Source organism: Hyaena hyaena, unplaced genomic scaffold (assembly GCF_003009895.1).
Source record: "Hyaena hyaena isolate Hyena2069 unplaced genomic scaffold, ASM300989v1 scaffold_1545, whole genome shotgun sequence".
Lineage (NCBI taxonomy): Eukaryota > Metazoa > Chordata > Mammalia > Carnivora > Hyaenidae > Hyaena > Hyaena hyaena.
In genome coordinates, this window is record NW_024082183.1 from 52,959 (window position 1) to 76,279 (window position 23,321).

At 35.6% G+C, this 23,321-nt stretch overlaps 1 protein-coding gene across 2 annotated transcripts in view; it reads left to right on the forward strand.

Moving 5' to 3' along the window:
• The window catches only part of LOC120225993 (neurexin-1-beta-like), a 56,777-nt gene extending 43,479 nt beyond the window's left edge, over window positions 1-13,298 (forward strand). For both annotated transcript variants that reach the window (XM_039224176.1, XM_039224177.1), the window contains exon 3: window positions 11,362-13,298. In XM_039224176.1, the coding sequence (XP_039080107.1) occupies window positions 11,362-11,669 (308 nt within the window). In that variant the 3' untranslated portion in view covers window positions 11,670-13,298. The remainder of the gene's footprint in view (window positions 1-11,361) is intronic.
• Window positions 13,299-23,321: the final 10,023 nt, after the last annotated feature.

A 23,321-nucleotide genomic window follows, 5' to 3' on the forward strand; every position in this document is an offset into this window, starting at 1 on the left:
CTCTCTCCTCTCTTAAAATAAGTAAATAAACTTTAAAAAATATAAGTGATTTCTAAGTGTATGTGTTCCTAGGTGTTTTAGTCATTGAGCCACCAAGTAAAGAAGCTTTTTTGCTATTGAAGAGTATAGTTGAGTAAAAATCAGTAATGGAGAGTATAGTCTACATTTCACAATATAGCTTTCCTTGCATTTGCTGAAATGTAAATACATTTTGATGAAAAACGCAAACTCTCCAGGCTCCCTAGCTTTGAAACTCATTTTCTCAATTATTTTCTGTATGGCTTTTCTTTTGCTTAACAATTATGGAAAGTTTGACCTGGCTGATGAGGCTGTTTTCAACTTCCTTTGCAATAGTAACAGTCTCAAAAAGTACCCAAGAAATTTCTGCAACTATTCTGCTTATTTTGAGAAAAGAGCTCCAAATTAGCTCTCAACTATTTGCAGTGCTATGGATGTCAGATGATGTTGATGTAAATAAGGCACCCAAATGAATCAAAATGGAGACTGCTAACTTGGTTGACTTTAAATAATTTAGTGATTTAGTCATTGGAATTAAGTGGCTTATTACTTGGAGGCATAGGAAAAATAAATGCAGATTTGATACTTCCATTGACATAAATTGATCCTAATATGCCTAAGCACAGGGGAAGTGATTTCTGGTTTAATTAAACAAATATCATATGTCTCTCTTTTACTGAAGATATTATAGGAGATAGGAAAGTTTTGAGGTAACAATATTTATGATGAAATATGCAATGTCACTGCCAATGTCTGCCCCCCCCCCATTTATTACCTCTACTTAAAACTTTGAAATCAGAGGTCTCTTGCATTTTCCTTTCTTTTTTTTAAATGTTTATTTATTTTTGAGACAGAGAGAGACAGAGCAAGAGCAAGGGAGGGGCAGAGAGAGAGGGAGATGCAGAATCCGAAGCAGGCTCCAGGCTCTGAGCTGTCAGCACAGAGCCGGGCACTACGCGGGCTGGAACCCACGAACTGTGAGATCATGACCTGAGCGGCAGTCAGAGGCTTAACCAACGGAGCCACCCAGGCGCTCCCTCGCATTTTCTTAATGGTTAAATTCACTCCAGTCTACTCCTGAAAATTTATGAACTTCAAAAAATCTCATCTTCTAATCAGTCAGAAAACATATATCTTGTAGCCTGTGTGTGCAGTTTTCATTAGATGTTAGAATGTGAGGAGAGTGATAGAAAAGACAAATAGAGTAATAGGAAACTATAAAAGGACTAGCAATATAGACTGGAAGCAAGGAATCAACCCAACAGAAATGAAAAATTTAAGTAAACTTTCACAACAGTGTGGGCACCATACTAAAATGGATGATGTAATATATGGTTAAGGGAAGAAAGGGATTAAGGTAGATTTCCTGCAAATCTTCCCATACAGTCTTTTTGATTCTCTGTCTCAACGTTTTCCTTCCTAACCCTCAGTGGCTTTCCAGAGTTCAATCTAGAAACCTGGATCCTTTTCCTTTAAGGCTCATTTCAAATACCTTCTACTCTGAGAAACTTTTCCTGATGCCTCTGTCTAAAGCCTCATTTTTCTCTCTCTTAGTACCCATTTTTGTGTCTTCTTTTATTGAATTTTTTAAATTTAAAATTGTCTTATCATATTTTTCATTGTGTTTCTAATACACTTTTATAAAGACCCATGGCTGTCTTGTGTACCTTGATATCCTCAACATCTTACATAGTACCTAGTAAATTATTGTTGCGCAATAAAAATTTGTTAAAGAATTTTAATTACTTGATTTTAATTCTACTTGATTTTATTTTCCCCCTTTTTTCCCCACCTCCATGTATGAACCCATAATAACAACTTAGCATGAATCTTTTATATACCTTTCACCATGTTCCTATTAAATACATAAAAAGAGTTGTTTTTCTTTCTTGCTTTATAGAAATGGAATCACACTATATGAATTAAACCTGCTTTTCTCCTTTATTGATAATTTATGTACATGTTTGAGGTCAATATATTTGATTTTAACTCCTATTTTCAACTCTATTAAAATTCTAGACTATTGGTGTTCCATAATTTATTCAATCATAGCCGTGTTATCAGTCTCTGAAATTTTTACCCTTGTTTCTTTTCCTCTCATAACATTATAATAAACATCCTATATTTATATATTTATATGCTGGTGTATTTATTTATGTAGACTGTATTCCCCAAACTGGGGTTGCATGATTTAAATATTTTTGTATTCTCTTTTACCTTTCACTATTGTAAATTTGAAGCATATAATATTAGAGGGAATTGTATAATGAACTCACATGTACCCATCATCCAGCTGCAACTTAATCTTTTTTAACATGTTAATAGATAATATTAGATTACTTCTTTAAAATGACTGAAGAATTCATATTCTCACCAGCAAAATTGCCCATTTCCCAGATAAATATGCTTACCATATTATCACCATTTCTTTCTTCTTTATTCCTCTAAGTTTGTTCGGAAAAAAAACCCTCCTTATTTTATTTTGACTTCCATTCTAAGTTGAGCATCTTGTGCTGCATTTAATCACCCATTTGGATGTTCTTTTCTTCACTTGCCTGTGTGTATTTTTATCCCTTCTTCTAGTGGATTGTTTTTATTTGTTTGTTTCATCACTTGATACATCCTCTTTGAATTTTAGAGGTATTGACTCTTGGTCTGTCATATGTACTACGGATATTCCTCTTCTCCTTTCCATTTACATTTTCACTTTGTCAGTGGCGCCTTTTCCCCCATAAAATTGTTAGTATTTATGAAGCCAGATATGCTAATCTCACCATGTATGGCTTTTTTGCATGACCTCTGATCTTTGTGTGAACTTTTATATCCATTTTCAAATTTCTTCTCCCTCTCCCGCAACATTTACTATACAACAGCCGCTCTGGTTTTGGTTTAGTTTCTGAAAAGCAAGCTTTTTCTTTCCCCTAGGTCATTACTCTTCATTCCTTCTGATTAGAAGACTCTTCTGCCCACTTTTTACTTGACTGCTCTCTAGTCCTTTCCCCTGTTTCAGCCAAAATGTCACAAACTCAGCAAGGTCTTTCCAACTCCCCAGTCTAAATCAGAAACCCCTGTTCTACTGCTGCATGGTAGCTACTATTTTCTTTCATCGTACATGCTGGCTCCAGCTGTTGCTTCAAGTTTAACTGTATGATTTTTTATTGGATATCTCTTTCCCTCATTATATTTCAAGGTCCATGAGGGTAGACGTCAAGTGTGTTTGGTTATCTACTTGACTCCCAGGACCTAGTACAGTCCTTGGAATATAGCTATAGTTCACTATATATTAGTTGACAGAAAGAGTGAATATTCTTAGACATCTTCACGAAAGATGGGGCATTGAGCTAATTTTGAGGAATAAGTAATATTCAGCCAAGCATGACACAAAAGATCATATGTCAGCCATCTAGGTAGAACTTTATTGGCCTGTGAGAACTGAGGATAGCAATAAAATTATGACTGCAAATTCCTCTGAGAGAAATGGAAGACAAGTTTGAGTAGGTAGCTGTGGGCAGATCATAAAGGGCCATGAGAATGGTAGTCACATTGATACTTGACACTTTCAAGGGTTCTAATAAAATCTTATGGCCACAATGACCATGTAAAAATGTATGAAGCCTGCAGAGAACTGAGCTATAGACACATAGTTTACAGAGTATGAGGTGATTGAAGAACAGGCTTCAGTAAATGCCATGAGCCTATGGCTTGCCCCAGAGTTGAGGGAGAATGTGTGTGTTCTTCTTTTAGTTTTCATTTGACCAAATTCACACAGAGTAGGATTGTCTATTGCCTTTTTTGATCCAGGAAGTGCCATTTGAGGTAGTAGCTTGTCCTAGTGCTTTCCATCCTCCAGGCACATGATTAGTTTTTCTGTGGCTAGCATCCCTTCCCATGTAGTACCTAGATTTCTGGTGAACACAACAGTCCCTCAGTCCCCTAGTGGTGCCCTCTGTACTGCCCTTCAAACATGTGCCTCTGTGGCTTTGAAAGTAGCAGAGGAAAACAGTAGACCCAGCAGCCACACAGGTGGCAAAGGCTTATTGATTTCCAAGTTCTTTCTGAATCTCCATTTCCTTAGAAGGACTATGATATGTCAAGACATGTCCTCTCTCAAGCCTTTGGTCTGACCTGCCTGAGCAAACTTCTGAATGTGCAAGGCATGGGTGGAGTTGATGGGAAAGGAAGATGGGAATAATTTGAAGCATCCAGCATACATCACCTCTCAGACAACTATAGCGTGAGTTGAAATTAGTGCACGCCGTGCAAATCATTGCCTACCTGCTTTCTTGCAGCTGTGGCATTTAAACATGCATTCTTGTGAGTGACTGCATCATAATTGTTTCTTCTGACCCATGTTGTACTGAAGCACAGAAATGGAAAAAATAATAAACTTTATTTTTCTGGAGATGGGGGACAAAACTGTGCTAATCTCAATTCACAAACACCCCAGGAGCCTACAATTCCAATTTTCTTTTCACAGTATTAATGAAACTGGATCCTGGAAAAGTCAAATCTTCCCCCATAAATTTGAAACCATTTTCAAGACTATCCTAGAATTATAATAACTTCCACATCTATTAAAACACAGTACAGTGTTCTGTTCTAATGAGATCATTTTAGGCAGCTCTTTTTCAAGGTGGGGTGGAGAAAGAAATTTAAAATTGATTGCTTTTAGCTTAATTTATGATAAAACCAGAAAGACTGTTCAAAGACTTTTAGTGAGAAAAAAATTCAATAAATGCATCTTGCCAGTAGTATTAGAAAGGATTATTGTAAGGCAGTGTATCTAACAATTCCAGGTAGCAGAATGATAAATGAACATTGTGGAGTTTTATAATCCTTTATATACCCCTCCTGATCTGAAATATATAGCTCATATTCTGTTTTTTTTTAATCATTAGTGTTTTATTCTTTACTATTTTTTAAAATTGGCCATCTCTTATAATTTTATTTTCTTAAAGCTCAAAAGCTGAATTTTCATTGTCTTCAGTATATAGTAAAACTCTTGCTTCATCCTTGATGTGACAGGGTCATGGTTGATAACGTACCTATACACTAACAGTCTGTATTGAAGAAATAAAACCAGCAATAAGAATTGCCTGGAAACTGCAATCTCACCCTACAAAGCTAAGTTTGGAAACAACATCAATATAATAAGATTACAGCGAAAGAACAGCTCATTGAAGTATACAAAATAGTTTCATAAAAATGACAATTTGAGTGATAAAAAGAGCATCTGATGGCATGGTTATTGCCTTGGTGAACTCATCAATGGAAATAAAAGGTCCCACCACCCACCAAACTCTCATTTTATGTGACAGGAATTAGGACTGTAAGCATCATTTCTCGTGCAGGATCGTAAAAACATACATCAAGAGCAGTTTTATTTTTTAATAACAATACCTGATTGCTATTTTTCTAGTCTCAGAAAGAATAATCCGAAGGATGCCAAACACTTTCCATTGTAAAGTAAAGCCTCTTTGGAAAAATTGACTAATGTTAAAAAATTTACCACCCAACATACATAGCCATTTTAGAACTTTAGTTGTGAATCATTCCCTAGGTAAATGTGGACTTTATACTCCCAATTTGCATAAACTAAGGTCATGACTAGATACAATCAAACAGTGGCAAACTGATAAATACAGGCCCCAGTGCAAAGCTTAATGACTTAATGTGCTCCTCACATCCCCATCTACATAACAAAAGTTTTTAAAAATTGGTAATAAAATAGCATTTATAAATATATATATTTATATGCCATATATATGTATATATATGGCACATAATTATATTCTGTAAACACATTTAGAAGGTTGTGTTATAAAGTAAAGCATTCCAATATGAAACGCAAAGACTTTGTTCTGGTGAGACAATCATATTTAGACTCTTTCGGGGGTCCAGTAAGGACTATTTTGTGTCGTGATTTGAAATTAGGAGCTTGGCAGTAAGTTTTGTTACTCGTTGACCCACTTGCTGGCCCACTATACTGTCTGCGGGCCACCTTCAAGGACAAGTGCTGAGCTGGGAGAGAGAAGCACAGAAGAGGTAGAGAGGGGGGAAGACGTAGAAGGAAGAACAGAGAGGAACATGGAGTTGGTGGCAGAGACGCCAGAGGAGCTGGTAAGAAATGAGACCTGTCACAGTCTGCTCTGTTCTCTTCTCTGCTATAGCCTAATATATCACTTAAACATGTTTGTTCCGTGGTGTTTTTTAACTGGATCTAAATGAGCTCTTATTTGGGGGAAATGATGCTCTTTCACAGATGCACTGCCAAAGACTGTCAAAAATAAAGAAAGAACATACATCAGGACAATTTCTTTTCCTGTCCTGGAAGTTTAAAATAACTATCTCAGCAAACTTAAGGATAAGTTAAGATTTTAAATAGTTTACTTTTTAGTTTTTTATGAAAGCAGCAAATGCATTCATTAATGGTTTTATACGACAAGGCACTGGAATATGTCTTTTACGTTTGCTGTGCATTTTCCACAATGAATTTTTATCTGATATGATACATCGGCTTAGGGTATGATGTGGACATGTGTTAATGATTGTCCTAATACGTGAAAGACTATGCGTACCTAAATAATCACAGTATTTAGACAGTGAAAAACAAGAAAATTCCTAGAGTTCACATGCAGGATCCCTTATTAATCTGAGCCAAAGCAGACTATGTAGAGACCTTCAGATCTTGCCAAATATTTGAAAGAGATTGAGAAAGAGAGAACTAAAAAACAGTTTTCATCTGTCCTTTACATTTTTATTTATTCTTGAGAGAGAGAGAGAGAGACAGAGACAGCAAGAGTAGGGGAGGGGAAGAGAGACAGGGAGACAGAATCTGAAGTAGTCTCCACACTCTGAGCTGTCAGCACAGAGCCTGATGTGGGGCTTGAACCCACGAGCCGTGAGATCATGAACTGAGCCAAAGTCGGGCAAATAACTGACTGAGCCACCCAGGCACCCCTCATCTGTCATTTATGATAACACTGTTTACTGGTCCACAGTGTTATGAAAACCCCACACATATTTTCATAGCTATTTAGCAGAAAAGTAGTTTCTGTGAAAGAGGTTATAACCCTTTCAAAAGCTCTTTGTCCTTAACTGAGGACTGATGGATGTGGGGGGGAGGGGGGGATGGGCATGGAGGAGGGGCACTTTGGGGATGAGCACTGAGTGTTATGTAGAAACTAATTTGACAATAAACTATTTGTAAAAAAAAAAAAAAAGAAAAAAAGGAATCACCAATAGAGAAAAAAAAAAAAAAAAAAAAAAAGCTCTTTGTCCTTGACCATGCAGTCAGTGGCTTCTGAATCATTTAGGCAAAAATGCCACCAGAAATCAAAAGCCTTCATATTGCCATTCAGGTGTGCATATGTGCTTTCCCCACGGGTAGTAGATCTTGTAATTTACTCTCCATTCCAGTTGATTCTGAGGGCACATGATGATGGGTGTGAATTATATGGGAGTAAATAATCTATTGATTCAGTGTTCACATAAATTGTGTGTAATTCATGATGCTTCTCTACTTTATGATCCATTGAAATAGGACATAAGTGGGCATAAACATTTAGGATAAGTTCATCGACTCTTTTTTGTTTTTTGGTGTTTTTTTTGACTTGCAACCTAGCCTCAAATCAAAGTACACGTACCACCACTGCAGTTGAAAGCTTACTTGCCTGTTTGCAGTCACACCAAAAGATAGTCACATCCTCTGGCCTGTTCAGTATCCCTCCCCAGTCCTGGTAAAGTTTTCCATGGACCTGGGCTCCTTGTCTCTCTGGTCCAGTTAGCTTGGTTTTACCTACAAATCAGTTAACTTTTGACCATTTAAGGACTTACTGCTAATTTATATGTATTCTGTTCTTTTAGCCCCTTCCCTTATTCTCTTTTATCAGTTTTTAAAGTGTTCTCATCACATGCTGGTTTTTTTAGCACTACTGAGAAAACACATATACATTGTTTTATTTATTTAAAGTGTCTTGGTTTAATGTATTGAGTGTAGAGGGAATGCAAAATTCTCAAATGCAAGAAATACAAAATTGCTATGGATTTCACTGATTAAATTCCCTTTTTCTCATTGTTATAAAGGGTTAAGAGAGAACTGAGTTTCTTTTTGATATAAAATTTTAAACAAATTATATAAGAAGGCATTTAGCCTTTCTTAGCCATTTCTACTCCTCTCTGCATTTATATTAATATGAAATTTCCTCAGAGGTTTCCCAGTGATCATCAAAATAAACCATTAATAACAATAAATGAAGCCACATTTATAATTTATAAATACATTTAAATTTCTCTAGCCTTTTCTTGTACATCTGGGAGAGATGTCTTTAGTGTATAAATACTTCTGATGTTAGCACAAAGGTTAAAAAAAATGTCACTTAATCCTTCATATTTGAGGCAAAAACAGAAAAAAAAATCAGTGAGACACAGAAGCAACTGCATGTTCCAAGCAGGCCTATAATAATACCTGGGGTGGTTATTAAGTTTTTAGTGTGCATAAGGGGAAAAAAGGATAAAATGTTTCATCATCGGGTTTTGGCATTTTTGGTAGGTTATTTTTAAAAAACGATATTTAGAATCTTTGTTTACATATGGGTTACAGAGATATTTTTAGGCCTGCATGTGACTTATGCAACATTTTGGCTGGAGTTGCAAAAAAAAAAAAAAAAAAAGCAAGTATTTTCCTTAAATAGGAGGTGTTTATCAAATGCCTGTGTGGTAGACTTGAAGCATTTGAGGCTTTGCATTAGTTGCATCTCATTCTTGTTGTAATATCAATTGTTGATATCCATGTGTTGCTGCTGTGCTGCCTACACAGTTGTTGTGAACATAGATGAGAAATATTTGAGCAGTGGGACGCCTGGGTGGCTCAGTCAGTTAAGAACCCGACTCTTGATTTCGGCTCAAGTCAAGATCCTAGGGTTGTGAGATCAAGCCCCAAGTCAGACTCCGTGCTGAGCATGGAGTCTGCTTGGGATTCCTCTCTCCACCTCCCTCTGCCTCTCTCTCCCTCTCTTTCCCTCTCCCTCCCTCCCTCAAAAAAAAAAAAGAAAAAAAAGATTAATAAAGAAATATTTGAGCAGAAAAAAATAAGGCTACAATTCTTGGATAAGGTAGTCCATTTATGATACCAGTGTCTAACTGGAAAATAACGTATACCTTCTTAGTATAGAACATTTAAACCCTGCATTTCATTAAAGCTCTCACATCTTACTAGCATGAACTATATGATTAGGATTTTGTCTCCATTCTCCCCATTCTTTTCTGACAGACAAAGTGAGATAATTTTGAAAATGTGTTTAAAATAAAAGCACACCATCAGGTTGGGGGAAAAGATTTAGGTAACATTTAAATAAAATTCTTTCTTTAGCCCTTGAGACACCATGTTAAAAGAGCGATCCACAAATGAGCAAGTAAAAGTTGTCATTTAGTGAAAGTTAGCAGCTGAGTTAATTGGCACACTTTGGCAAAGATGACTGTATTTGAAAGAGAAAGTGCTGCCTCTGGTTTGTGAGGTAGTGACAGAGTTCCTGCAGCACATTCTATTCTTCTTGAGAGGAAATTAATTTCCTGTAATCAAGTTCTGTGGATTATAGTCTTTGTCTCCTTCTACATTGGCCACAGCAGCAACTCCAAGGCATTTTATTCAGCAACATTACAGGGGCTTTTGTAAAACAAGCAGAGACGTATTCAGCATAGAAAGATTTTACCTGATACATTTTGCAGCTCCAGAACACAGTATATTGCTGCTTTGAGACCAAGAGCTATTACTTTGTAAGTGACTATATTTGTAAGGCTTTGTTTGGGGAAGGAAAGGAAAGTGACAGCAAGAAACCCACATTTAGGCAGAAGAAATCTTGGTGATGTTTGGAAATGGAATTACAAAGTAATACAAAGCTACAGTTGGTAAATTACTCCCAGGATTACATAGGAACTTTTGTAGAAATATTAAAAAATAGCAACTAAATGATGTTTAATAGTAGTATGATAAAAACACAAGTTTAGTCTTCCTGTGTTCAATTTCTATAAACACACCATATATATACACACACATATATATCTGATACATATATATATATATACACACACAGAACCTTGAGATTATTTTAATTCATTCTGCCTAATTTAGAAAAAATAATATTTTGAAAATTATAGCATTTTTAATCCACAACATCTGAAAAATAATCTTTTTCTCTAAGACAAAGGAGAGGAAACAGATTCAGAGGAAGAAAACACAACCCATAGAGAAAAATGACCTAGGCCCAGAGATAGGACAGTTTTTTATCACTGTACAGTTCCTAATCTTTTAAAAAATTCTTTCAAAAATAAAATTTATTGTGTAGAGAAAAAGAGTTGCCCCACCCCCACTTACAAATTAAATCTCAGGACTTTTTCTCTCCATTTATCGTCAGTTTTGTTACCTAACTGTGCTTTGGAGAAGATATTAATGCACCCTGTAATCCATTTCTTGCACCCGTGGAAGAGCTTTATTTATCCTTTGGAAAGGCTGAATGAGAATTTGCCAGTTGAAGAAAAATGGGCTAACCAGTCCTTTATTCATTATCTATTAAGTACCGAATTTTGACTCATACCCAATCTAGATGGCCTGTAAAACTGAGAAAAAAATATTTTCCTACTTCCCCCTCCCAAATTTAGTTTTGGTCATCACTCAACCACTGCTAATGAATGGATGATACATACATACTTATGTGACTAAAACCTCCAACAGAAAAGGATTTAGGTTTGTTTTAGTTTGTAAACTGTGACTAACATCACACTTTTACAAGCAAGCAATTAGTCTGTTCAAAATGCCTAGATTATCTTATTGTTCAATACTATATTCATTACTGCATGAGGCAATATGATTTCTAAAATAATAGTAAATTTAGCTATAATAATTCAGAGTCCAGAGCTAGCCCAAGTGTTTCATATGAACATCAACTGGATTGTTAAATTACTACCCTCTGATACTATAAGGTAGTATCATTATGATTTTATTTACCATGTTGGGTTTATGATTTTTCATCTAACACATCAACGTGGCCCTTAAGAGCTACAGAAGCATTTGGGGCTGCACTTACAATATCACAGTAATGAAATAGATCTTTGATAAGGAAAAAATAGAAACAGATCTCTCCCCCAAGTGCTTTGATTCTTAGTCACTTAGTTCTAGTGACCATAAGGCATAGGGATTGCTACATATAGCGGCAGCAGTATCCTTTTCCTAAAGCCTTAGGTGTTATTCCTTTAGGCATGAAGATAGATGGTACATGTTAATATAGCTATTGGGCATTCGGTGAACTCAGTAATCAAAATACGTTTTTCTCACCCTCTTTCCTACAGCTAACCCAACCCGAGCAGGCGGGCGAGAGCCATACCCAGGCTCAGCGGAAGTGATTCGGGAGTCCAGCAGCACCACAGGCATGGTGGTGGGGATAGTAGCTGCCGCCGCCCTGTGCATTCTCATCCTCCTCTATGCCATGTACAAGTACAGAAACCGGGATGAAGGCTCATACCATGTGGATGAGAGTCGAAACTACATCAGTAACTCAGCACAGTCCAATGGGGCTGTCGTAAAGGAGAAACAACCCAGCAGTGCGAAAAGCGCCAACAAAAATAAGAAAAACAAGGATAAAGAGTATTACGTCTGATCCCAAGATCTTAAAAAGACCCTTGTATAGAAATAGTCTTCATTTTATCTGAGACATAATATAAACTTATTTACTTTCCTTTTTACGAAGCACATACAAAAGAAGACAGGGAATGCAATCAGGAAGGAAAGACTGTTTTTAAAAAAATAAAAACAAGTATCTCATGCTCTTGTTTCTCCAAAAAAGAAAGAAAAAAACAAAAAACAAAAACAAACAGGGGCCAATAAATTCCCTAACATCCACAGTGTTTTCATTTACTCTGCCTGTCTTTATGTTGCTGGAACATTTCTAAAAGACAGTGATGACCGCACGCATTCATAAAGCAAAGGAGTATTAACAACATCGAGGCACAACACAAAAACAACACAACACACAACACACAAAAAAAAGAAGCTACCTATGATCCTGGATTTAGCCAAAGTGCTAGCGCTTTCCTGAGAAGTCAGTTAGTCCGATGGCCAGAGAAGACTGTGTGTTTGGAATGACCCAAACTGCAAACCTTTGGGTTTACCCCCTGGCGCAGATGGAGCAGTGGTTGGAACTTGCATTTGAAACAAAGTGCTGGCTTTTTTGAAGACTCTTGTAGGAACACATTCAAAAAGCCCCTTTCTGGTTGTGAGGGAATAAAAAAGTATGGAGGCCTTATTTTCAACAATGTGAAATATAAGGCACATTTTCACACTAAGATTTCAAAACAAAAAAACCCAAGAGGGCATAGATGCAACCATTGGGAAATTTTCATGCACGCTTAATATGTTATTACATATGTTTATATAAAATCCATCTCTGTGTGCTTTCTGGACTGTGATAAGTGACGTTTTATAGCCTGTTGTATAGAAAATGCAAAATATATCTCTGCTCTTCAGCCATTTTTGGTAAATTCAATGTTATAAGTGTTGCTAAGTATAGGGAGTTTTATGACATTGGAGCAACAATTATTTCAGGGTTTTTGTTTTGTTTTTGGGGTTTTTTTTTTGCCACCATTATAAATTGCCACAATTACTTACTTTTTTAAAAACTTACAATGTAGTGTTTATTCTAAGGAAGATATGTATGAATGTATATAAAAAGACTCAGCTACTTTTTTTTTCTAACATGTACAGCCTTCATTCTGTTGCAATTAAGTTTTAGTATTTGTATGAAAGGTGTGAATTAGAAGGTAAAATATATACATATGTATCTTATAATCTTCTTTTCTCCCCCAAATACATTTTTCATATACTTTCACCATTTACAGTCACACACACACACACACACACACACACACACACACACAGAGGAATCCATCAGATATGATGGAAAACCCGAACATATATATAACAGCAAATATTTACTGACAAATTGAAAAGCAGGAAGGAAGGAAGATAGTTGTGCCAAGGTATTGATGAAAAATGGGGTGATTTGCTTCATTGAGATCATGCTCCCAAGAAACCCTGAGAAGATTTTAGTCCCTAATGAAATGGAACCTTTTGTTAGCAAATAGGATATCACTGGTATATTGCTGCATGAATACGAAAAATTATGTGGGGAGGTTACAGAAGCAAAATTGGTTAATCTATAGTTTAACCCTGGCTGCTGCAATTGAAAACTTTGTTTTCAATAAAATCATATATATATATGTGTATATATACACATATATATACACATACATATATGTGTATATATATATATACACACACACATACACACACACACACACACTCTGAACCTGATGTGCATGTTAAATACTTTGGAAAGTAAACACTTTCTCAACTAAGAAAGTATTTTCAACAATTGTATTAGTACCCATCTAAAAACATCATTCTCTGTTGATTATTGACCATATTTTAACTTTTATGGTTTTACATATATATCATTAATATAGTTTTAGTTTAACATATTAAGTGATAGAAAACTATAGATTATACACTTGTTTTTGCATATTGTTTCAATGATGTTCATAGCAATAAATTATTAATATGAGCAGATAATGCAAAGGAAATGCATTATTAGATTGTAAGGTGATGCCTCAGTAAAAATTGGTCTCATTACTTTAACATCTCCTAAAAAGAATGATTCTAGATTTCATAAAAGAGAATTCCTTTACCATGAGCTTTAATCAGCAAGGGCAAGAAATGTAAAACATCTTTTGCGATACTCCAGTTGATGAAAAAAGCCAAGAAGTGGCCTGGATTTCAGACATACAGCACCTTAGAAATATGTATAATTCATAGCAAATCACCACTATCTATGGTTGCCAAGATATTGTGGTATGTGAAAAGTCTAAAAGGCTTTTCATGACCCAGAAAGTAGAGGTTTAAAACTAAAATTTAGTATCCATAACTTGTGTTTCAAATTTTCTTCTTCTTTTTTTTTTAATTTGCTAGCTTAAAGAATTCATGTCTTTTTTTTTTTTTTTTTCTCTAATTCAGTCTTACTCAGGGAAAGCCAGTGAAATAGGAAGGTAAATATGAAACCACTAATTTAGATCTTAAGGTTTTAAAAAGAAATGGTTGCTTTTCCATTTGATCTACTGAACTCAAACTAGTTTCCATCTGGAAAGATTATAAATATGATAGAAAATAAATAATGGCATTTTAAAGAAGTGTATCTATGAAGCAGGTTGTTTGGGGTTGATTTCAATATTTCTTGCCAGCATAAAATTTGAAATTTCATGCAATGATATAATCTAATATTGTCAGTAAAAATATTTCTAATGTTATTGGACTACACAAAACCTAGCAATTTTTTTCTTCTTTCTTTCTTTTTGAATGGAGAAAGAAAAGAGAGGAACATGAGCTAGAGAGAAAAAAAGACATGAATAAGATCCAAGTATCTACATACCGAATGTATCAGGGTTCCATGAATAGTTTGGCAGTTAACAGGATTTCACACTACCTGGCATAAATTTGATTACATCTCTAGACTGTAACTTTTCTGACTGAGTATGCTTCTTTTTTATCCATGTAATGTGTTGCCTTTAAAAAAAAAAAAAAAAAAACGAACAAATACAATAAAGTGTGAGGTGGTCAGTCCCCAAGACATCAAAGAAAGGCCACATGACCCTACCCTTCTAGTGCTTTGTGTGATTGGGTATCTAAGGGTTTTGTTTTGTTTTTTCTGTTGCAAGGCCAATTTATCCATTATTGGAAATGCTAAGCAAGTGGAATTTACTGTTTTGTTAATAAAATATTTCTTAATACAACTGTGGATTTATTGATTTCAAAAAAGTATATGCGGCACCATTTGGGGACAAAGTGGCCCACTAAGGAAGGCTGACTTTGAAAGAAAAACCTGTCCTTTAGACAACCAGGAGAAGAAGACCGCCTCCATTTGTCTGGGTTTTAATATTCATTAAGCACAGCTACACTCCTACACTTAAAGATACAGCCACTAAATGTACCTTTGTTTACATCTGCTCATCTTTCTCTGCAGAAAACTGCAAACTCATAGAAACAGTTAAAAAACAACATGAAGATGCTGACTTCATAAATAATGATTTTCTCTATAAAAAGCAATGTAATTTAAGTAAATCTGTGATTAAATTCCAATACTATCATTTACTAGCTACAAGTTACCTATTTTCTTTGACTCAACTTTTCTCATTAGTAGATTAAGGGCAATGATACCAACCTCATAGGGTAGTAAGGATAATAAGAACTAATGTGCCTTGGACAACTAAGTGCAAAGAAAAAGGTGGCTACTTGTATACTATTATTTTCCATAATAATTATAAATTCAAGAAAACATGTTAAAAATGTTTGCTCAGGTTGTGCTCTTTGAAAAATAAAAATGCAAAAAACAAGTGTGTAAAGGAATATACTTTTTCATTTCCCACTTTTTATTTTTGTTTTGTTTTTGTTTTTGTTTTTGTTTTTTGCAAAAGCAAAGTGACTGTGGAAATGAGATGACCTATTGGTTACTCACTTTTCGTGAGTTTTAGTCTAGGGGTTGGAAATTGATTTAAAACTCTGGTTTTTTAGAATAAGGTGATAGAAAAGCCAGAGCTCAGTCTTTTTCTCCATTTTCATGGTACATTGAACATGAGTGCTTAATCCATTTTATACCTATGTTGTTCTAGACATATGTCATTTCTTATTTACTCAAGACTTTTAAATATATTGGGGAAAGAAACTGCCTCTTCTTAATGTCTAAGTTAAAGGCTATATAATGTAGCTTACCTTAAAAATTTATGAAATTTTAGGAGAGTCTAACTGGCTCAGTCAACTAAGCATCTGACTCTTGGTTGTGGCTCAGGTCATGAACTCATGATTCATGAGTTTGAGCCCCACATCAGGCTCTGTGCTGACAGCTGAGACCCTGGAGCCTGTTTCAGAGTCTGTGTCTCACTCTCTTTCTCTGCCCCTTCCCCTCTCACATTCTGTCTCTCTCTCTCTCAAACATAAACATCTAAAAATTTGTGATGTTTTAAAGATCACAGCTGTATAAAATTTATCAATAGTAAACACCTCAAGGATTCTTGACCTGTGGGACATAGATCTCCAGAGTCCAGTGATTAGGCACCAGGAGTTAGTAACCTCTAACAATATTTATTAATAAAATTTGACAGGTGTATTCAGAGAAGTATTCTTCTGGGGGAGAGAATCTAATTAGGTTCATCAAATCTTCAAAGGACTTCAAAATTCCCTAAAATGTTAAGAACCACACACACATTGGATATAAAAAAGAAAAACTTGTTATAAAAATAAAAGTGAAGATAAATGGCTCAGGGGGTATTAAGAAGCATTAAAGAGATGTCATATACTTTTACGAAGTACATAGATAGGCAGTATCCTTTTCTACAACTTATTCAGCTGTCTGCCTTTATATAAATTAATTTTGCTTATTTTTTACAAGTTCAATTTTCAAATATTTATTGAGTACTAGCATACGCAAATCCATTCATCTCATATATCTAGTATTTTGAATATAATATTCTTTTGAAGACCAACTTCTCCAAAGATTGGAATACTTGATTAAATATTTTAAAGATAACGCTGCATATATCTAATATGCAGCAAGGTCTATCCACCAAAAGCATTCATCCTGTGGATGTCATCAGTATTTGAGAGTTGGTAGATGGACTACAAAAAACAGCTAATTGACCTCTAAATTCATTGGATGGCAAGGAAGAAATAGGTCTTTGTGAGGGTTATACAAAGAAGATGCGTTGACCACTTCCTCATAATTCCTCTTTTATCAAGGAGGCTGAGTAACTCTAGACCAACTATGATAAGTGCATCTTGTGCTTATATAAGTGTTCTTATCATTGAGTGGTGTTCCTCCACACAAGACAGCAATTCTGGATGAGGAACCTGGGTATTCAAGTGGTAGCATCCTATGTTTCTCACCTGAATCCCATCTTTGTGCAAAAAATGGTGAAGGTTCTCAGGTGCCACTGATAAGCCTTGCTTAAGAGTGCAAAATAACTTCCTGAAAAATAACATAGAACATGGAACCACAGTATTGATCCTTTAGTAAAAATATCAATAAATCAAAGAAAAAAGAAAGAAGAAAAGAAGAAAGAAAGAGAGAGAGAGTGAAAAAGAAAGAAAAACAAAGGAAGAAAGTCTGGTTGAATACTTCTAGTCTTATATTTACTGTTTAGAACAATGTACCTTTATAATTATATAAAGTAATAATGATCTGTCATAAGCATAGTATTTAGAGCAAAGTGTTTGGGGTCTGAAGCCTGGTTTTAAAGACATTAACTGTGAGTCCTTGGGTCATCCCTCTATCAATCATATCAAGTTTATTCAAATATGAAAGTGAGATAATGAGACAACTGGTAGAATTTTAAAATATAATGCATTTAATTGCTTTGCATAGTTAGAATCCGATACTTTACTAGCAGATAAAAAATAAAATAAAGTTGTAGTGTAACATGGAAATGTTCTGGGCAGCTGCTAAGAGACTAGAATTCATGTAAAATTATATGTTTAAAATTAAGAATATTTTAAAGGTTCAAGTTATTAGTTCTAATATAGAAGGCATTTTACAGTGTCCTCAACAAAGCCTTATCCAGCCATGACTAAAGGAGTGGTTCTTCCTTTGCAAGGTAGTCTATTGTAGGGTAGTTGTGATTTCCAATTTCTAGGTCCCTGTAGCTCCTCCTTGTTGGTTCTCTTATTCTTTGTGCAAAATAGAATGCACTCCATCTTCCACATAATAGCCTTTCCAATGTTGTCACTCTCCCTCCACACTTGTGTGGGTTTTCTTTTCTGCAGTCTTAACTTTCTGGTTTCCCCCGGTCATTACTCAAATTATCTGGATGCTGAAATTGCCATAATCTTAATACCCTTCTCTTAAACCCCTGTTCTTCTCAAAATGTGACACAGAAGTGACCACAGTACTTGTAAGACCAAATTACCAATTACAATGCAGTTTTCACCTTCCTCGATTTGAACCTTATTCTCTCTAATACTTAAGTTTTCATTATTTTTTTAAAAAGCTTATAATACTTTTTCGGCTTATAGTGAATTTATGATCAACTAAAATTGCCAAATTTCTTTCAAGATGAGTCTTCTTTAACTTATACCTATGAAGTGTATTATTTGAATTTAAACATAGGGCTTTATAACTGTCCACAAGAAATTCGTTGTATTAAGTCTGAATACTGACCAGTTGAGATAAATGTGTATCTTGGTCTCTTACAATCTCCTTTCACACAAAATCATTGGCAAATTCTGTATACATTTAGTGAAAATATGTTCGCTAGGAAAGATATTATGCATGCCTCAAAAGATTTCCCACTAAACACTGCTTCTTAATTGGGGGGTAGGGATAGATTTGAGCCCTGAGGGACTTTGGGTAGTGTCTGGACACAGTTTTGGTTGTCATGGCTGGGATGGGGAATGCTACTGGCAACTACTGGATGCAGAGCAGGGATATTGATAAACAACAATGCACAGGAAATCCTCCCCAAAACAGACAGTTATCTTGTACAAAATGTTAGTATTTCCAAGGTTGATACATAATACATATCACCTGGCTAGGATAATACATACCAACTTGCCAATCATCTTTAACTGGAGATTCACTCAATGTATTCATTTTGTTTAGGAGAAGATCATTAGAAACTAAGTTGCCTTGCAATCAAGATACAGGTGATTTTCTCCTAATGTGTCAGTGAATACAATTACAATTGTTGAATTTGTAATGCTGTTTATTAATTATTACTACTTTTTAAGAAAAATTACCACAAAGTATCTATTTTTAAAAACAATTCTAATACTGATTTTAAGCTCACCACTAAAGAATTTGAAACATTGGCTATTACTTTTAAAATCTGGCCAAATCTCTTCTTCCTCCATTCTTCTACTGTAAATTCTTATTTTCTGAAAATGGCAAAATAACCAACATTTTCATATGATTTTCAAAATCATATTAAAGTTCTCTGGATTGTATTTGGTCTTGACAAGACAGATAAACTTTTGAAGCAGAGATATGTAAATCATTCACTCTTCACTTACTTTGCTCATCAATTCTCACTAGCACCCTATTCCTTGGAATCTGATTTCAAGAGGCTTAGGTGTAAGTGTGTGATTTCTGGCCTGCTTAGTGTATCCCAGAATAAGTACTCTGGTATTTTCTATCATTTCCAGAAGGTCACTATAATGGACTTTTCCTTCCATTATCCAATAAGCTTTCTGAATATCAGAATGCTTTTCAGAGAGGTGATTCCAGGGAGCACTGGAATAGGAACAGGGGAAGAGAAAGGAAGAGAAAGAAGCCCATTAAGATTGTATTCTAGTGCTATGGGCAATAGAGGCTCAATATTACTTGGAAATTCTAGAAGACAATGTAGAACATGCTGCAGAATTGTTCTGCCTGACAGCTGAGAAAATGGGGATATTTATCTGTCAATTTCTGTCAGTCTTTTTTCGAAGGACCCCTAGGGGGTAAAAGGGTAGAGGCAATAACTCCAAAGTGCTTTATGTGATGTTGCCACCTGATGTGCTGCGGTCTGGAGAACCCTCAAGCAAAGAATTGCAGGTGCTTGCAGCTAGAACCCATTTGGTTATTGTGCCCCAGAATGGTGAATCCTAAGGTATATGGATGGGTCATGTGCACATCAATAAAGTTTCTCATGCATTTACTGATTTAATACTTAAACTAAAATTGAATACATTCAGTTCTGTGTCTAGTAAAATTGGTTCTGAACTGAGCAGCTGATTCTCCAAAATGATGTGATTCTACCCTTAGACCAGCCTCTGTACCTTCCCTGTGGCTCTTTAATAGTGTTCCTAGGACCACAATGGCTCGTTTCTGACCATCTTGCAATTGTTTCCTGTCATAGCTGCATCAGTCTAACAACCTCTATTCTTTTCTCATTTCTAGTAGGATAATTTATCTCAGTGTCTGTCATGTCACATATAGCAACTTAGATCCAAACCCCAAATACTATTCTCCCCAAACATAATCAAGGATCACTGGGCATGTATAGCTCCCCTCTGTGGATGGGGAAAATGTAGTCCCAGAAATCAGATTCATCTTATATTTTTGTCCATATGTTCCTCACATATGAGGACACTATGTGTCTCACCACCCCATCTGAAAGGTCTCAAATGCCTGCCTCTAGCTGGGAGAGAATGGGGGTAGATGTATCTCTTCTCTATCTGTGAAAAAAACACAGAAAGTGAACTTCTGAAAGGTTTGAACATTATTTTACCCCATGTCCCCAGCGATAAATCTGAATTTTATATAGTCAGGAGATGGGATGGAAGAGGTTGTGCTTTCGGTATCACTAGCTTGCCTATATGCCTTATATACACTGTAGGACTTCACCTAGAGGCACCTACCCTGTGCCTGTGTGGGTTTCCCTTGGATGTTGGAGAGTATTTCACAGAGATGCCTTCTCATTTCTTTATAACCTTCCTATTTCCCCTTCAACCAGTCCTTTAACTTCATTGTTTTTGCTCTGCTCACGACATGGAAGTCTTCACCATATCTAGTATGAGTTTTAAGCCATTCTAATAATGAGGTTCCATTGAGGAAACGTTTCAAGTTCTGAATATGAAAAAAAGGAATACAGACATCCAAGTGGTCTTGTACTTTGGATACAATTTTATTTTCTCCTTTTGTTTCTATTTTTCTCTATTGGTCCCTGTGTAAAAACAAAAACAAAAGCAAAATCAGACATTGCACTGTATTGTTCTGTCAACAATCCTCACAAGATACCTTGCCTGTTCACTTAATTTTAGACTAAATTGTGCTAAGGGGTTCTTTTTTCTTATTGACCTTGAGTCATGTTACAAAGATACCTCCATTACTTAAGAAGAGGCTGTATTTTCTTACCTCCTCTTGATTCATCCACCCATTATTTGTGCCTGTAGAATGTAAGAATAGGGCAGCCATGACTCCTAAGTGTGATGTTACAATGTGAGCTATCAAATAGCTCTGAACCTAACTACAGTTATCTTTGATATCTTCCTATATAGGTATTTTTATATATATTTAAGGTCACATATATAAAATACTCTTTAGGTGTTATTTCTAAATACATATTTTTTAGAGTTTTTAGAGTTTCTATTATATTTTTGATGTTTCCCATTTACCTTTTGCCCTATTTACTTCCAGACAATCTGGCTACTGGAAAACACACACATTTTCTCTGTATTTTAAGAAGCCTTTTCTACCAAAGCCAGTAGCCCATGTCTGACCTGTCCCCAAGATTTCCTTCCTTCTCTATTATAAATTTCACAAAATCTTGTTTTTTGCCATCATCACACCAGGACTCCATTATCTGGTGTTGCGGAGTATTAAGTCCAGAGTACCAATCAATTTGGTTACCTTTCAAGACCTGTCCAAATGATCTACTTTTGATATAACGAAACTGGGATTTTGACAACTTGGCTCTGCACCAGTTTTATTCCCCATATTGGTAAAATCTTATCTGTTCTTCTCCACAACATCACTTTTTCTTCTCTACTTTTTCATCATCCTCAAAATATTCTTATCATATTCCAACATTAATGCTCAATATATTTTTGTTTTTTTTTTTTACATTTATTCATTTTTGAGAGACAGAAAACCAGCAGAGGAGGGGTGGAGAGACTGGGAGACACAGAAGCTAAACTAGGCTCCAGGCTCTGAGCTGTCAGTGAAGAGTCTGAAGTGGGTCTTGAACTCATGAACTGTGAGATCATGACCTGAGCTGAAGTTGGACGCTTAACCAGCTGAGCCACCAGGCACTACTCAAAATGTCGTTATTGGATAAAATTTCACATGGAGGGATGCTCTACTCCCAGTAGCTTATGATTTTAAATTGTAATACTTAATAAAACTTGTGCATAAGACTTTAAATGTAACTATTTTTTTGTGTGAAAATAGTTAAAATATCCTACATGATTTAATGGTTAATAGCTATAAGCATTGCGGGGTGCTGTATGGCCTACAAAATACTTTCACAATACCATTTCATTCCATTTTCACAACAACCTTCTGTGGAGATAAGAAAGATGGTATGTAGGTATTATTGAACATAAGAGAAACAAGATTTCAGAGATCACAAACGGCTTAGGAAGCATCACTCACACACAAAAAAAGTTAACTCACTAGCTCTTGATTATTTCTTATTTTGTGTTTAGGAGGACATGAAGGACATTGTGGTTAACAGAAATCCATGCTAGTTCAACGAGATCTCCCCAGCTTTATCATGTTACAAATCGTTTCTTGACATAACTGGCAAGAAGCACAATTTTTCTTCCTTATGAGGGTTGCTAACAAAAAGCAGAAGGCCAAATACTCAGTTATAAGTCAATAAAATGCAGGGTCTTAGCTAATAAAAGAGATTAAGGAGGAATGATAAGCAAAAGAATCTAAATGTATTTCTGCATCTGAGTAATGTGTTGGTGATAATGATATTCCTTAGAACTGACACATTTCTATCTATTATTCTATTTTATCTTTACAATCTTCCTCTGAGGTAGGTATAGTTGGGATTCATATCTCCATTTTGTAAATGATAACAATGAAAAAAGTTAAGAAACCAAATGTAGGGGCGCCTGGATGGCTCAGTCGGTTAAGTGTCCGACTTCGGCCCAGGTCATGATCTCGCAGTTGGTGAGTTCGAGCCCCACATCGGGCTCTGTGCTGACAGATATCTCAGAGCCTGGAGACTGTTTCAGATTCTGTGTCTCCCTCTCTCTCTGACCCTCCCCTGCTCACGCTGTCTCTCTATCTCTCAGAAATAAATAAAAAACATTAAAAAAAAATTTTTAAAAAGAAACCAAATGTAAAGTGACTTCTAACAATAAATTAGTATTTCCTGTATTAGGTCATATCTCTCCTGAAACCAGAGGAACTACATTTAGTATCATAGTTTAGAAGAGCTGAAAAAAACTTCTCAACTCCTCCATTTGTAGATGAGGAGATTGGGGCTTAAAATCAGGAAGTGACTCACATGAATTTATACTGCCTGTTAGCAGCCAAGCTAGAACTAAAATCAGGGTCCCCTGACTCCAACTGCCACATCCTGGCTCCATGGCCAAGAAATATAGACACTGCAAACAGAGAACAATGTGTACCCATTAGTGATGCCATCATTATTTCCCCAAACTTGATTTCTTTCCAGCTCTCTGATGTAAATCTTTCAGCTGACCTTGCTGTTTATCAGATAAAATTATTGCTTTGAAGTTTAGTGACAAAAAGGCAATGTCTGGTGTAAAATGG